General features: G+C 58.7%; 1 protein-coding gene across 1 annotated transcript; it reads right to left on the reverse strand.

Moving 5' to 3' along the window:
• Window positions 1–233: 233 nt before the first annotated feature.
• On the reverse strand, window positions 234–17,072 carry BLK (BLK proto-oncogene, Src family tyrosine kinase). The gene is made up of 12 exons (XM_069485074.1): window positions 16,965–17,072; window positions 14,799–14,850; window positions 13,395–13,488; window positions 12,546–12,644; window positions 11,764–11,867; window positions 8,553–8,699; window positions 7,967–8,119; window positions 6,615–6,794; window positions 5,395–5,471; window positions 2,435–2,585; window positions 1,113–1,244; window positions 234–439 (listed from the first exon to the last, which is right to left on the reverse strand). The coding sequence occupies exons 1-12, from the start codon at window positions 17,070–17,072 to the stop codon at window positions 234–236; spliced, it is 1,503 nt and encodes a 500-aa protein (XP_069341175.1).
• Between the last annotated feature and the right edge of the window lie 237 nt (window positions 17,073–17,309).

Raw genomic sequence — 17,309 nt, forward strand, 5'->3', positions numbered from 1 at the left:
TGGTCCTTCCCCATTGTACAAATGAGAAAGTGGAGGCACAGAGAGGCTAGTAACTTGTCCGAGGGCACACAGCCAGGGAAGGGTGGGCGGACTGGGCTCCTGCTTGAGTCCCTGACGCGACCCGCCTGCGAAGCCGCCTCTGCTTCTGGTTTCCTCGTCTGAGAGATGGGCGCCCCTGTCCCTGCCTGTCTTCCAGGCTCGCAGGGAGGTGACCCGGGCGGTGGGCCGGGGGGCTAGGGCTGCAGCTCGTACTGCTGCTCCGTGGCCGTGTAGAAGTCCTCGAGCACCGACTGCAGGAACTCGAAGGTCGGCCGCTCCTCGGGCCGGTTGCGCCAGCACTCGGTGATGACGCCGCGGTACAGCTCGGGCGGGCACGTGTCGGGACAAGGCATGCGGTAGCCGCGCTCCAGGTTGCGGATGACCTCGGGGTTGCTCATTCCTGCGGGCAGAGGGGACAGAGAGCCTGGGCGGGGGCGGGAGGAGGGGGGGCTGCCATCTGAGCGCAAAAGTGCCTGCAGGCACGGATCCCCACCATCTCGTGTCACCAAGCTGGTGCCACCTTTAAACATTTGATTTGCTTTATTTACATTTGATTGCTCAGGGAGCAGCTGGACATGAGGCTGTAGATTGTTCTCCTGAGTGTGGGGCTCTTCCTTCGCGGATGGGGCCCTGTCTTATTCCCTGCGATTGCCCAGGGCACAGCTGAAGCCTGTTCAGGGCGCAGGTGATCCCTGAACGCTCTTCCAGGGCCACCCAGCCCTTCTGACTGGGGGTGTGGGGGCTTCTGAGGGCCTGGAGTCCACCACTCTGCCTGCTCAAATGGGGCCTTTGGGGAGTAAACTTGAGTTCAGACCTGACCTTTACCTTGGTTCCAGTTTGGGGGGCCCCTGTGACCTCTGCTGGAGGAAGGGGACACAGCCCTGTGGCCCAGAGAGTGTGCATGAAGCGGGCAGGGCCCACCCTCTGAACAGCATGCCTGGGCCTCTGTCCGGGCTGCAGGGACCCCAGTCTGATACGAATGTGGCAGCCCCAGGCACCAAGGATGGGCCATCTGCCGCCAGGGCTGTCCCAGGAAAGCAGGGGCACGGCGAGAGCTTCAGGCACCGCCCTACCTGGGTATGGCACCCGCCCGTAGGTGACGATCTCCATCAGGAGGACCCCGAACGACCACACGTCTGCTTTGATGGTGAACACCCCGAAGTGGATGGCCTCCGGGGCGGTCCACTTGATGGGGAACTTGGCCCCTGCAGGAAGAGCCACGTGCAGCTTTGAGAGGTCATCGCTGGCCTCCCCTTCCCTCTGCCCCACCCCTGCTCTCCCGCCCCGCCTCTGGCCCCCACTGCGGGGCCTCACAGCCTTGGCCGCCGGACACCGCAGAGATGCGGCCGGAGAGTCACCAGGACACACCAGGACCCGTGACCGGGTAAGTGCAGACACGGGGTCTGCAGCACAAAAGGGCAATATGGACACCAACGTCACTTGCCGTCACCCCCAGTAGGTCTTTAAGAAGAGAGTAAGCGGCCTCATTGTGCAACCAACACGTGTTGCCATCCGGAATGGAAGAGTCTTTTCTGCCACATACAGGCCTTGTTTAGTAACAGGGACTATCACTTTAACTTGTCCATGGCTCAGTTAGTCCTTTCCTGCACAGCAGAGATGGTGACACATGACTCCTGGACCGCCTAGAGTCACCGTGAGGAAGGACTCACATCCATGAAGCCCTGTGACAGTGGCGGGCCTGGTCGGCATTCCCAGCAGAGCACAGGGCTCGCGTGGCCCTCCCTCCCCTTGCCCGGCTCTCTCAGTGGCCCAGCCAGCCTGAAGTTCCCCAAGGAACCAGCCGCATCTACCCTTCTCCTGTACGGCTGATTCATATGCTCGGCGAATCTTGCTTGCTCGCAGGCAAATGTATTCGACACCTCAGATCCTCTTGTGAAGTCGACTTGTACCTCACTTATATTAGCAGAGAAAACCGAGAGCTCTGTGTAGACCCTAATTCAGGTGTAAGGTTTGCGGCTTGTACATTAGAGCTGTGTTTCCCAAAACGTGCTCTGTGAAAGCCTAGTTCTGCGGGAGAGTAATAGGACCCAGGTGCAAGGAGACACCAGGTGAGGTGAATGTGAATTGTTTCTTTGCTGCAGGACTTCTCAGTGCCTTTAATATGCTGATGTGCATTGGGAATCTCCAAGGCAGGAAGGGAGATGAACTGCAGTTTCTCCAAATCTACCTTATCCTAAAGCCATTCCTCAGTGGGAGGTCTGGGGGCATTACTACTCTGCTGAACACAATTAGGGAAATGCTGGGCTAGAATTGTAGAAACCATAGTGCTCTCAGGTCTCAGCACATGGGGCTGTACCATGTAATATCAAGGGGCTTTGGGGAGTCGGGGAGGTTAGTCCCAAGGTCTCCCCTGCGGTTGTGGGGCTCTGCTCACCCTCCTGGGCAGTGTATTCACTGTCGATGATCCTGGCCAAACCGAAGTCAGCGATTTTGCAACACAAGGTCTCAGACACCAGGATGTTGGCCGCCCGCAGGTCTCGGTGGATAGAATTCATGTGCTCGATGTACGCCATCCCTTCGGCGATCTGAGGGAACAGGCCACAGGTGAAGGACAGTGTGGCGGCCTCCATGCCAGGGTCGAGACCACCCCACGCCCCTGCAAGGCCCCTGTGGGAAGCGCCCGCCAGCCTCTGCAGAAGCAGCCTCGCCCCCTGGCAAGGCACCAGGGGAAGGACGGCGGGGTGGGCGTGGGGGGTTCTGCTGCTGGGGAGGGAGCTCATTCTTGGAGGGGAGTAGACAGGGAGCTCAGCTGCTCCTCAGCTGGACAACCCCAGGCCCCCAGAAGCCCAGAACGGCAGAGACGTTGTCGTCAGAGATACGGGGGCCACCTGCGCCCTCCCCTCCTCGCCTCTCCTCCCAGGCAGCTGTCTCCCAGCACAGGGAAGGAAGATGGCAGGACAGAGGTGGGAGAGGAGGGAGGAAAACAAGGGAGGGGCGGGAAGGAGAGAGGAAGGCAGGAGGGAAGAGACAGGGTGTCCCCCTCCAGCAGGCTGGAGGCACTGCTCTTGGAGTCGGAGCCCTCGATGGGGACAGGTGACCTCCAGCTACCTCCTTCAGGGGTCCCAGTCCTGACCCAGGACAGGAGGGGAGTGGTCTCCAGGGCACAGGGTTGAGGCACACATAGGGTGAGGTGGCCACGGCTGAGGGCCTAACCCAGTACCTGGCCCGCGGTGGGCACTCAGGGCAGGAGCAGGACCCAGAGGGACAGGCAGCCGAGGCAGAGGGGCCCTGGTCTCTGTTCCCAGATCACCAGCGCTGGGCCAGCGATAGCAGTTTATGGCTGGTCTGGTGCCTTTTAGTCGAGGAAACTAAGGATTTATTCACCCAATTGATGGATGGAGAAACTGAGGCAGAGAACACAGAACCAATTCGCCCCCTTGGACCAGCTACCGCATGGAGCCAGCCCTGGAGCTGAGCCCGCTTCTCCTCAAGCTCCCGTTTGCACTGGTTCATGCACGAATCCATTGTCCCATTCACTCAATCACTGATTCCCTCACTAAACCACTCAGTCAATACACATTCGCCAGCACAGGGCTGTGGGGACACAAAACTAAACACTAAACACGTCTGACCAGCCTTTGACAGTACTCATTCCATTAGCTAATATTTATTGAGCAGCACTAAAAATACGAAAAACCCAAGAAGTCGAGGAGGGCCCAGGTCTGCTTTCAAGAAGCCACCACGCACAAAGCCACCAAGAACACGTGAGCTATGGGCTCTCTGGCAGTTTCTTGTCCAGGGAAACCTTAGTAGAAATGACATTTGACTCGGGTCGTGAACGCTGAGTAGGATTCCACCAGGTGAGAAGAGGCCTTTGTGGGCACTGTGGGCAGAGGTGTGGCACAGGGAATGGTGCCATCTGGCTGCAAAGTAGGGCACCTGGGCCTTGTGGGTGGGCCAGAGCAGCCTTGGAGGAAGGGTCCCGAGGGGCTTTGCATTTCATCCCACAGAGTAGGGAAAGCAGCACCCAGGAGGGCGCTGGGTTTGCGTGCACGCGTGGTGAGGGGTTAGCACCGTCAGAACAGAGTTTAGAAGCTGTTCTGAGAGGTTCTGATTTCCTGGTTTCCTAACCCCGGATGTGTGACCACATCTAGGTATTAAACCCAAATGGCCTTTCGCATCCTTACCCCCATGACCCAAGATTTCCCAAGGGCTCGCAGTGGGGACTGAGCAAGAGACAGGAGAGGGCGAGAGGAGGAAGAACGGGTGTGTCGCTGTCCTGTGGTTTGAAACCGGTTACCAGCACCCGTTTTCCAAAACCATCGCACCAGCCTGCTCAGACCGATGTCTGCTCACCTCAGTGGAAAAAGGCACCGTGACATCAGTTCCTGCACAATGTCAATAGCAGATGAGGCCGGACGAGGCGGGGCGGGCTGTGCGGGGCGGTGGGAAGGGAGGTTTCCTCTCTAAGGCTGGGGGGGTGTGTGCACCTCGCAGGGTGACCACAGACCAGAGCTTTTCTGCTGAGAGTTCTAATTTTAACGGCACACACACGGGGCCACCAGATGTGTTTCCTGCCAGTCAGAGCCCTCGGCTAAATCCTCGGGGAGGGAACATCCCTCCTCTTTGTTCTGCTCTCCACCTCATGCCATCTGGAAAGTTCTGCATGTGAACCCAAGGGACGCTGAGGACCAGTCCAGGGCAGCTGAGGTCTGGCCCTCGAGATTCCCTGATGGCAGCAGTAGGGGGTCCTCTAGGCTCAGGGAAGTGACGCCCCTGGCACCTGGATGAGACTCATGCCTGCCCATCAGCCGAGGGCCAATCCCAGGGCTGTGCGAGGACTTAGGGCCCCTGGAACAGGATCGACGTTTCCAGAGTCACTTCCTACAGGAGGCGTTTGTGGGCATGGTCTGAAGTAGAAATGAACACACCTGCCTGTACCATGTTATAATAAATGCAACTCTTGCCAACCCTATGGGCCCCCACAGCACCCGTCCCCTTTGCAGTAGAGCAGCCTCGTCCACCCCGGCTGCCCAGGGCCGAGGGCCCCTCCCCGGCTTCCTTGGGCTGCGTGTGGATGCGCGAGCAAGCGCAGCAGGTGACTTCAGGGACTTATGCCCAGAGGGAGGAAGGTGGGCTCTCGTCCACCCTGGCTGAGAAGAGGACAGCATGGTGGGGTGCGAACAGCATCTCAGACAATGAGACGACACAGTAAGACACTGGATGGGAGAAACCGGCGGGGCAAAGCCACCCGCTGCCGGACCGCACACATCTGTTTACGCATCTAGAAGGTTTTCTGTCCTTCACGGTCCATCCTAGATCTAACTGACACGCCCTCTAAGTAGTCGATTTTGTTACGAGGCACAGGGGAGAGGGGCTTGGCAGGTCACCAACCTGGGCTGACATGTCGATCAGTCTTGGGAGGGACAGTCTGCCACCTTCGTCGGTCTTCAGGAAGTCCAGCAGGCACCCTAGGACCAGAGAAGCTGCCACTGCACTTCTGCAGAGTGACCCGCCAGCTGTGCCAGGCTGTTCCAGGTGTCGGCTGCCCCCACCTGGGAGCAGGAAGTGGGCAGTGGCTCGCGGGTCTCTCAGCGCACCAGGAAGGAGGCACCTACGGCTGCTGAGCGCCTTATACATCACAGAAATGCCAACCTCAGGCCTCGCAGCACGGCTGCTACATTAGACAGAGGATATGCCATCGGCTGCCCAGAAGAGGTTAGGTCTCAGCCAGGTTCAGGGACCTATCCGAGGTCCCACAGCCAGTAGCTGGGGGCAGAACCCCAGTTCTGACTCTAAGGCCAATGCCCTTTCCTGACGTGACACTCCCACAGGTTGGCCTCGCTCCCTCAATCCTTGTTGACAGACACACGCTGCCTCTGGGGACCCAGTGTCAGTAAGAAAACATCAAATTGTCCCCTGGGCTTGATTCGGGGGACATGCACATGTCGCACATGGGATCAAAGGGCCGGAGGGACGCTCACCCGAGGTGTGGCCCAGAGGCACACAGGGGAGCCACTGTGCCCTCAGCACAGTCTCGGACTCTGGCCCCCTTGGTGGCGGTCATTAAGGAGCTATATTTGAGATCCTATAGGAGCGGTGGGAATCAGCGTCAGTGGGGTGAGAAGGAGGTCACAGGCTGAGGCCCACCCCAGGCCCCTGTCCCATGGAACCTGGCCATGCTGTGGGCCTCACAGGCTGCCTAGCCTGCCCTCTCCGCCCCCCTGTCGTAAAACATTTGTACAATTGTAAAAGGTCCCGTGGCTGGGAGGTGGCAGGACTGGAACTAGAGCCTGTCTCTGGACGCCCAGCCACCTGCTCTTTCGACTTTGCAAAGTTCTTTCCTTCCCAGCAGGCGTCCAACAGGGCTGGCCACAGAAGACGCCCTCCAAACACGTTGGCCGAACTGCCCTGAGCTGAGAGCACAGCTCTGTCACCACCACTCCTGTTTCTCATTCCCTGCCCTCCTGCCCCCATGCCTGGCCACACCCTAGGTCTGCAGGACACTGGCCAACTGACCCCTGGCCTGGCAAACCCGCTGCCCCATCAGCCTCAGGCTCCTCCCTCCAAGCCTGGACCCCACCCCCTCCACTGCAGCCCTGCGGGGGCACCACCTCTGGCCATGTACTCGGTGACAATGTAGATGGGCTCCTTGGTGACCACGGCGTAGAGCCTGACCAGCCTCTCGTGCTGCAGGGTCTTCATCAGGTTGGCCTCGCCCAGGAAGGCTTCCGGGGACATCGTTCCCTCCTTCAAGGTCTTGATGGCCACCTTCACGTTGTTTCTGTAATAGCCTGAGCCGAGGGAGGGGGAGGAAGAAGCCGCTCAGAAGACGGAGAGGTTGCTTGGAGGCGAGCCCTTCACCCAGACTGACATCGCTCCCTGGTGCCACCCCCATTCTAGGTGGGGACCCAAGGCCAGAGCTGATGGCTATGTGGAGCTTGCCCTGTGAGGGGGTGCCGAGCCCATTCTAGCCCCCTGGCTATACCCTGCTAGAGGGGCGATCTCACCTCCTTGCCCCCCCCCCAGGGTCTGGGTGGCCCCCTTTTGCCCTGCATGTAGCCTGCCTCCTGCCCCAAGCCCACCCCCTGCATAAGGGGGTCTCTCCTATCACGTGACAGTGTCAGGCACAGCCAGGGGGAAGGGGGCAGAGGTGGCGGGGCCTCCGCCCCTCCTCCCTGTGCCTCTCCTTAGCCTGCCTGTGTCTCCACACTCTCCCTGCACTCCGTTAGGCCCCCGTCCACACGGAAGGGTGAGACAATAACTCTACGTGCCCTTTGCCAGGACCGGTGCCTTGGCAGGGACCTGGCTGCAGGGACCCGGCGGCAGCTCCTGCCCGAGGCACCGCAGGCTTCAGCCCTGGGTGCTGGAGGACTCAGGGCAGACTCAGGATCCGACCCTGCAATCATGCCCCCGCGACATTCCAGGGATAAAACAAAGCCCCGTATTTTATATTCTGGGAGAGCCCATGGCAAGCAGGGACACGGTCCTCAGCTGCAATTGAAAGGCGAGGACACCGGGTCCTGGAAGTTAAGTGACACAGCCGCGAGTGGTGGCCTCGGCCCACAGTCAGACTGTGGAGTTCCGGTTCCGGGCTCACCAGGTCTAACCTGCTGCTCTGTCCGCGTGAGCCACAGCCACAAGGAATCATCCGGACACTCCGGCTCACACACAAGTCAGAGGCAAAGCCAGCTCTGGGCCCAGGAGAAGGAAGGAGGGGACTGGCTCAGGGGCTGGGAGAGCTGGATTCTACTCCTGCTCGACCCCGGTGACAAGTGACAGCAGCTGTGCTGTGCCTCCACGACCTCATCTGTAAAATGGGTAGACTAGCCTCTGCTCTTCCTCACAAGCCTTCATGGGGAAGGATGACGCACTGTTCAAATGCTCAGCCTTCTGTCTTCTGCAGCCACACCTGGGCTTCAGGACACCGGGTGGGGACAGGGGCTCCAGGCACGCACACACTCACCCATCCAGACTTCGCCAAACTGCCCCGATCCGAGTTTCCTGACCAGCCTGAGAGACTGCCGGGGGATCTCCCACTCGTCCTGGGCCCAGGGGTTTTGAGGAGCCAGGCTCACGCAGGGCACGGTCAGCCTCTGGCACAAACCGTCCCCTTTCTCTGCATTAGGGAGGAAAGGGTGGGGCTGGAGCTTCCCAGAGCAGCCAGGCTCTCCCTGGGGAGCCACAGTGTCCCTAGCTGTGTCCTCTCGCTCCCCAGCCCCTCCTCCTCCCCCAGCACGCGTACGCGCACATCTGTGTGCACACACACACACTCAGCTCTTCACATCTGCAGGTGTCACTGACCTGCTCTAAGTGTCACTGGACACATGCTACCGTCCAGGTGGCCCCATGCCCAGCCAGGACAGTGGATTGGGGCCACCAACTTTGAATCATTATCCTGAGAGTTGTCAATTCCTTAGGCCCAGCTTCGGGATAACCCCCACCCCCACCCCAGGTGGGACCAATCACTCACACAGTTTGGGATCTTAGTGACAGACACAAGTGCTCCTCTGGCACCAGCGCCCGCCCCCCCCCCGGGACACCCCTCTTACTGGAGTAGTGCTGCACCAGGGCCTGGAGCGACGGGAAGGTGATCCGGGGGGAGATGTAGTAGCCCCCTTCCTCCAGGGAGCGGATCTTATAGTGCTTGACCACTTCCCCCTGGGCGGTGGCGTCCTTCACAGACAGGGAGAAGGCACCTGGAGTCAACGGAGACACACGCGTGAGATGAAAAAACAGGGTTAGGATTTGGGCTTCATTTCAGTGCTTTGAAAAAGTTCCCCCAGTTCTGGTCTCCATTTCCACCCTTTCTATCCAAGTTCCTGCTTCCTTCATCTCTGCCTCGCCCTGGGAACCTTCCCTGCTGGCCCTGTCTGACTCTGCCCTGGGCATCCTCCCAGAGTCCCCAAAACTCAGCCAGGAGCCACAGAACCCTGCAGCAGGTGGGACGGTCCCTTGGCAACCAGGTGGACTCCCGGCTAGGCACCTGGTCGCTCAGGGCCCCTTTGCCATGGACCACTAGGAAATGTAGGGTCGTTGGAGGGTCGAGGAGCTTCGTGCCCTTTTCTGGCCAACAGGGTGGCCTCTGCTCCCGCAAGCAAAGAGCCCCGCAGCCTCAGGTACCCAGTCCGTGGCAGAGAGCACAGCAAGCTCCTTTCCAGGGGCCCTGTTGGAATTCATGTGCTGCTTGCCACACACACGTGTTTTGTCATCTAGCTTCATGTTTCCCTGCAGACAAGTGGGAGCAGGTGCCAGGGTTAGGCACAATTGAGGAGGTAAGAATCTCCGGCTGAGAAACTCCTTTCCAGGAACTCGGTGTTTTTACAACGTTCCTCTGTCCAACTCTCTGAGTCCCGCGGACCCCCTCCATGCTTATTTGGGGGATGGGGACGCCGAGGCTCGCAAGAGTTGACGCAGCAGAGCAGACCGGGGCTGGGGCTGGGGCTGGGGCTGGGGGGGGGCCCCGGTCCGCGCCCGGCCGGGGCAGTACCGCACGTCGCCGCCAGGGGGCGGGCTCGACGCCGCTTTCTCTCTCGCTCGGTTTTCCGCGGTCCTGTCGTCCCGGCTCCTCTCCCGTCGGAACCACCGGCCCATCTCGAGCCCCTGCTCCTCTCCCGCCCCCCCAGCCCACGTGACTCTCTCTCACCACCTGCTCGCAGGTGTCCGGGCGCAGCGTAACTGGCCACAGCGCACCTGGTCGCGCCCTGACCCCGCCCCAGGGCGGAGGCCACCCGTGTCCCCGCGGCTCGCACGGTGCCCGGGCTAAGGAGCCAGAGCTACGCCTGGTGCATTTCAGGAAATTCTGCACGGAGCCCCGCTTCCCACTGCACGCCTCCTCCCGCCCCAGCCCTGCCCTGCGGTCTGAGACGCTTCGGGACGCCCCCGCTGCTTCCCGGACAGCTCCCGGCGCCAGTGTCCCCGCCCTGCGCCCCCGCCCGGTGCTGTCCTCCCCCGCATCCGTCCTTCTCAGCGCCCCAACCACAGATAACCAAACTTATAGTCCAGTCATTGCTCCCCTCCTCCTCCTCCAAGGTCACTGTCACCATCTCCTCTCCAGGTAAAAACTGGCCACGGGCAGTAGCAGGGCCAGTGCGCAGCTCCTGATGAACAAGGCCTGGGACGTTCCCGGTCACCCCCTGCTCGCCACACTTCAGAGCTCCTGAGGATTCCGAGCCTCTTACATAACTCGCCCCGACGTTCTGGGCTCTGACACTTACTGCTGGTGTCAGGCAAGTCACTTCCTCTCTCAGGGGGCTCAGTTTCACCATCCGCCAAACCAGGGTGTGGCCTAGTGTCTCACGGATGGGAAACTGGTGGCAAAGGCGCACCAGGGAGCAAACATAGCAAGGCTGGGAGCAGCACGTTCCTCAGAGTCTGGAACTGGAACAACCCGGTGCCCACCAGCGTCAGAACAGCTCACCTGGTCACAGGATAGCCACACGCTGGTGCCGTGTAGCCACGAACGTGAACAGAACATTGCCAAGTGCAACTACGTGAATGAATCTGTGGCTGAACTGTGGCCCCCCTCCCCCCAAATTCTTGTGTTAAAGTCCTAACCCGCAGTGATTAAGGTGATTAAGTTAAAGCGAGGTCATTAGGGTGGCCCCAATCCAGTATGACCAGCATCCTTATAAGAAGAGATTAGGACACAGGCTCCCACAGAGGGACGACCACATGAGGACACAGGGAGAAGACGCCTTCCGCAAGCCAAGGAAGAGAGGCCTCAGGAGAAACCATCCCTGCCTACACCCCGATCCTGGGCTTCCAGCCTCCAGGACCGTGAGATGATAAATGTCTGTTGTTTAAGCCAATCAATTCGTGATGTCCAGTTAGAGCAGCCCAAGCAAGCTAACGCAGCATCTCAGACAATGGCGGGTGAACGGAGTAAGACACGAAAATAAGAATCGTGCGATTCCACTTGTGTAAAGCTGAAAAACAGGCACGAGGAGGCTGGTGGCCCAGAGGGAAGGCAGGGAAGCATTTCCATACAAGTCAGGGCAGGGGTTACCTCTCAGAGGGTGGGGGTTGGATCAGGAAGGGGCCTAAGTGGAGGAGTGAGGGGCTCTTGGATGTCTGGAATGTTCCATCTCTTGGTTACGGTTACACAGGGCTTTACTTATGATTACCTTAGAACTCATAATTGGACATTTATAATGCATGCAAGCTTTATATGTGTTTTATATTTTATAACAAAAAGAACATTGAGAAAGAAAGAAAGCCAAAGGCGAGAGAAAGTGAGAGAAAACCCCGGGGGTGGCGGAAATGTTTTGCTCGGTCAGTGGGTTCGAAGCTATGAGTCTTTGGACTGGGCATGGCTCTCCCATTCTCCACAATCACTACCCGCTCTACATCCCGGCCAGGCCACTTCCCACACGTGTGTCCCCTGCCAGCCTCTGGCTGAGATTGTCTCTAAGGATTCCTTGGGCTCCCCAGTCCTCTGATTCCCAAGCGTGGCTGGTGATTGAGGGTGCGGGGTGACACCCCTCCTCTGCCCCACCAGCCTCCTGCGGACATAGCCAGGCTGGTGGGGGGCAGGAGCCCTCACTGCCTGATTCCCGAGCACCTGGTCATTTCCAGCCCTGGCAAAGGGGTGACCTGTCCGTGGGGACAGCCTCAAAGCCAACTCCTAGAGAGGGCTGAAGCTGGGGGGAGACCAGGCCTGGAAGCTTCCGGTTCTCCTGGCCAGCACTGTCCCCCAGAACACGGCCTCTGAAAGGGGCTCCCCAGGGGAGCAGGGGAGGTGGGCGAGGCCACCATGCCTACCTTTGCTGGTTTCACTCTCTCTGATGAGAAAGGAGCCGGCCTTGTTGATCGGGGCCAGAAGCTGCCTCTCCGTCTCCTTCCGGCTAATAGATCTAAAGAACCACCTGGAAATGGAGAAGGCAGGCGGACCTCAGGGAGTGCCGTGCCCCTGCGGATAGTCTCACCTGAGCGCCTCGCTCCTGAGCCATCCCCGTCCCCAAGGAATAAGATGTCATCTCTGCTCCCAGGTCAGCCTTGAGCTGCTGCTCCTTACATGGTGACAGATTCAAAGCCCCTGTCCCTCCCCTCCAGCCAGGGATCGCTCACTGTGGGCGCACCCCCTTCCCCGTCCAAGGCAGAGCCTGGTCTTCGTCACACCGTGTGAGCCGTGAGCAGACTTTCCTGGGGCCCCGTGGGGGATGAGATGTGAGGGGTTAGAGGTTGGGACCTTGCTGTCCTGTAAGCCGGGTCCCCACAAGCCCACTCCCCTGGGAGCCCCGCCCACCAGAGGCAGCAAAGGAGGGGGGGCTGGGCACGGTGCCAGGCTCTGAGCCTGCAAGGCCATCAGACACCCATCCAGGACATCGGGACTGTGCCATCCAGGGCACTTAGGAAGGGACGGCTCTGGTCTCAGCTGGGCAGAGTGACTCGATCAGCCCCGCCCAGCAGTTTCAACGTTGTCGGGAGCCGGTATGGGAGCCTTTCCTAGCAGGTCTAATTCCCTGTCCCCTCCCTGCTGGGTTCCCTGGACTCCCCTCCCGGCCTCGCCCTGCACGGCTGAGGAGCCGCCAGCGTCCACCTACTTTTCCACCTCCAGGCTGTCCACTCGGGCCACGAAGTTGCTGGGCACGTAGCCTTCTCTTCCCGTGACCAGCGACTTGGCCAACCACCAGTCTCCGGTTCTAAGGGGTTGAAGTGAAGACAAAGATTCGACCATGGCTCCTCTGGGCCTGTCCGGCAGCCCCAGCCCCTCCACACAGTCCCTTCCCTGGAGGCAGAGGACGCGCGCAGTGGTTGGTGTAGACGTGGAGGGGTGCATGCGCGTTGGCGCTCTGGGCGCGTTTGGGGCAGGGGAGGAATTGGTACAGGAAGCCCGGCCAAGGCTTTCCTCGCTTGGCTTAAGCCCGTTTCAGAACTTCGAGAACAAAGTCAGGCCCCCAGGGCCCCACAGGACAAGCCTGCGGGTGGAGAGACAGCAGACTCAGGAGGATCTCTGGGACGCAACAATGTAAACAAGCTCAAGCTGAACTGGCCCAAGTAATCCTGGACGAGATTGTGTTTCTAGAGGAAGACAAGGACAGATACCACTGACACAAGCATAGGGCTCTCATGGAACAGCCCGGCAAGCACTGCTGGGACAGACGAGGGAGAGGCCCACATGCCCACGAGAGTCAGGAGGGCTACACGGAGGAGGTGGCATTAGAGCTGGGTTTTGAAGGATGCACAGGAGGTCGTGAGTGGAAACCACCTTGCCAGGAAGAATGTGCAGAGGAAGACGGCAGGGTCAAGCTTAAGGAGATGCTGGGCTTCGGGGCTGGGGCCAGGCCATGGGGATTTCTGGGGTCGGCCGCAGAAGGTGTGGTGGGTGGAGCGAGGGAGGGGGACTTTGAGGGAGTCCGGTGGGGACAGGGGACGGCGTCCCAGACACTCACCCCTTCAGGACCTGCAGCTTCTCCCCCTTCAGCATCTGCAGGTCCCGGTCGTTCACAGCGGCGTAGTCGTACAGGGCCACCACAAAGTGCTCATCTGAAGGAGCAAGGGGGCGATGGTGGGGCCGGGGTGGGTGTGTGGCAGGAGCCGTCTCTGGCCACCAAGGGGGTGGGGGTGCCCGGCGAGGCCCCTGCTCACCGAAGCTGAAGGGGAAGCTGTCGCCAGGCAGGCTGGCCGCCCGACCTCGTGTCTGCACCGGGACGGCTGCCCTCGGAGCCACCCGTCCTCCCTCCCGTCCCACTAGGAAGCCCTAAGGCCAGTACACGGCTCGTGTGACCAAACTGGTGGCAGAGGATTTGGGACGTCAGCTGCATGGAGGCAGCGACCGGCTGCAGACTCGAGTTCGGGGCCAGTGTTGGCGAGTCCCTCATCATCCGCCTTGTCCCTGTCCTCAACTCGAAGGCACCTCCCTCCTCTTCCCCTTCCCCTCTGCCCCTGCCAGCCTCCACCCCAAGGGGGTGGTCTTGGACTGTGGCAGCTGGTGCCACGGCCCCTGGCTGGCAGCTCCCCTGAGCCTGCCTGGCCCTCGGCCCTGTCGGGACCCGGGCTCAGGAGCTTGGTGCCGTCTTTCAAATGAGCACTGCTAGTGACCAGGGCTCTCTACACGGCTCTGGGAGCCAAAGGACCCTCCTGATAACATCGCCTGGAGGCCGTTTAGCTTCCCTGGGGGCAGATGACTCAGCTTTGTCACTGAGGAGTGACCTCAGGCTGGTCACCTTCCCTTCCCTGGAATGAGGGGGGTCCCCTGTGGTTCTAAGCTTCAAATGCTTGTGCCAAAGGCAGTCAGCTTATTTCTTTGCCCTGCCTGGAAGCGAAGGCTCTCCTGTCCCTGATGGAAGTGAACGGTGACCCTGCAGGGTAAGGGACACCAGGGGAGGGCACTGACTGACCTGGTTCCAGCGCTTTGCTCGTGAGTGTGACGGACCCAGGCTTTTTCAGGGGAGGAGTGTGGCTGACTTACGGCCACCCCTTCCCCAGTCCTGGGCAGAGGCCAGCCTGAGAGCTGTGTGGTTAGGAAGCTTCCAGAAGCCAGATCTCAGCCTGGGAGCCCTGAAGGCTGAGCACCCCACCCAGGAAGGCCGAGCTCATTCACCAGGGCACCCCCCAGGCCTGGCCACCAGAATACAGTGGCATCTGGGGCCGAGGGAGGGGGCTCGGGTGGCGAGACGGTTGGCAGGGGGCTCCCGAAGGTAGCTGGGAGGGAGGCAGAAAACACCCTGTCTTCTCTCTGCCAGCCCTCGAGGGCCCTGTCCCATTTCCTCAAGGAGGCTGTCCTCAACTGTCTACTGTTCCAAGGCCTGGGGAGGGCTGTGGGGCCTCAGCTCCCCGAACCACGCCCTTCCTACCTTCATCCAGGTGTTCGTCTGGGGGTGGAGGAGTGAGGTGGTTGAACACGACCTGGAGCAGAAACACACACTCTGAGTGAGCCCACACCCTGCAACCTGGGCAGGGCCTGGTGGGACCACACTGCGGACATGGCAGCTGAGTACCTGCGGGGTCTCCTCTGTAGGGAGACAGGAGCCCCCTTTGGAGGCTGCACAGGTAGGTTCTATACGCGCTGCGGCAGCTCCCTGGGTTCCAGTGCGGCCCTCAGACAAAGCCCAGGCCATCTGCCACTTTGCCCTGACCACGTATGGGGACACCCCAACTTTGGTGAGTGATGCTGTGGATCGGGGGAAAAAGCCCAGTTACCTGGGCTAAAATCCTTGCTCTACCATTAAAAGATGACATTGCAAAAGGATATTTGTTGACAAGGAAAAACATTTTAAAACTATGTTTCCCTAAAACTCCACAAATATATTTGTAGGTATATACCCTGTAGAAAAACTTTTGCATATGTGTACCAGGAAACACATACCAGAATGCTCTTAGCAAAAATGATAATAATAATAATACTACACAGTTTTAAAATGTAGCAATAACCCTTGTAACCAATGAGAGAGAAATAGACAAGTTACACAATGGTCGTGCAATGAAATTAATGAGCTATAGCTACATGCAGCAACATTAATAAATCTCACAAATATAATATTGAGCCCAAACCAGGTCTCAGAACACGTGCTGTGAGACTCAGTCAATGTAAAGCCCACAGTGTGAGAAATGGAATGAAATTCTGCTCAGTGGGGTAGACATCGTAGTGATACTAAAAAGCAAAGCTAAGGAATGACAACTAGATCTGGGGTATGGGGGCCTGGGGTGAGGAGGAAAAACTGGGGAGGCAGCAGGGGGACTCCAAGGAACAGGCCCCTTTCTGTGTCTGAAGACGGGAGGTGGCTGCACAGGTGTGTGCCTGCTGTTTCCTTTCAACCTGACACACGTGTTATCAATATTCTTTTTTATATTTCATATTTGTTGAATATAATTTTGAAGTAGCATGTTGAAAAATGCTGTGTCTAGTGCGGTTCCATCAGAAACATGAACACATGTCATAACGAACGCGTTGAAAAAGGGCCGCGGGGAAGAGCTGCCTCTGGTATCTCTGGGTAGTGGGATTGTGAGTAATTTAAATTTGTTTTCCATAATTAATATATATCATGTGACTTTTTAAAATAAAAAAATGCAGGCTCTACTACTTATTAGCTTATAACTTTGGGGAAATTGCCTAATCTAAGACCAAGTTTGCCCATTGGGTCATGTATTCATTGAACAAACATCTCGTCGGCGTGTGCCGAGTCCTGTGTTAAATTGGGATGTGAGTAGATAAGACTCGCGAGTTCATCTATGAACTGGGATTAGCAATCCCTCCCCCACCCCAGCAGGTCCCTGCTAGAGTAAAGAGATGACCGCTTGAACATGCCCCTGCTGGCAGACAGTACAGGAGAGGGGGGCCAGGTGTGACTCCCAACTGCCCCAAACCAAAAGGGGGTCAGTGGTCAGGAAGCGACAGGCACAGGGGTCACCTAAAATGCACCTTCAGACGTGCAGCGGCTGCGGAAGGTGTTACTGCTTTGTGAACACATCAGCACTGGCGGCAGGGAAAACGGATCCCCAGCCATAAAACCCTTTCACTTCAAATTTCACTTTCTTCTTTCTTTGGAAACTTTGCTGCATTTAAAATGCCCGTAGGGTTCCAGAAAAACTTGAGGGGCTGCTGGGAGGTGAGCAGAGGCACCCTCCCATTTTAGGATGCCCATCCTGGGAGAGCAGGCTCTGGGGGATGCCGGCAGCAAGGCCAAGCAGGGGGCGATGGTCTCCAGGAGCTTCTGGGGAGGGAGGGGACAGCAGACTTAGCTAAATGCCCTGACCCTTCCCCGCACACCCTCTCCCCAAGCTGAACTTTTTGACTTCTTTTTCCCTTCAAGGCCACCCTTGAGAAATGAACACTGGCTAAGAATTGCTGGGGGCTACTCAGGTCCGGTCCTGTGTGTGTATGTTGCACTGCACACTTGCTGTACATCACATATTGTCACATCCCTATCGGGAAGGCACTTTTGCTGTACCCATTTTACAGATGTGGAAACTGAGGCACAGGGGAACTAAGTAACCTGCTGCCTGGGGGGCTGATCACTCACCAGGGGCGGCAGCGGCGGGGGCGTCTTGCCCTGGGCGTTGACCTTCAGGGGACTCCATCGACCCTTGCCCTTCTCCTTGACCTGCCTTTTACTGCTCACCAGTCCCATCCTGTAGGGGAGCACAGGGCAGGTGATGGATGAGATGGGGGCCCCAGATCCTCTGGACAGAGGAGCTCCCCCAACCCCTCTGGGTGGCCAGTTAGAAAGCTAGGATGGAAAAGAGGGAGTGAAGACCTCAAAGTCAGAACACGGTTAGCAGAGGGTGGGAGAGCAAAGCCCGCGTCCATCCCTTCTCAGGGCCCAGAGAGGAGAACGGTCTCCTTTGTAAATGGGGGGTTTTGTTAG

Source organism: Eulemur rufifrons, chromosome 12 (assembly GCF_041146395.1).
Source record: "Eulemur rufifrons isolate Redbay chromosome 12, OSU_ERuf_1, whole genome shotgun sequence".
Lineage (NCBI taxonomy): Eukaryota > Metazoa > Chordata > Mammalia > Primates > Lemuridae > Eulemur > Eulemur rufifrons.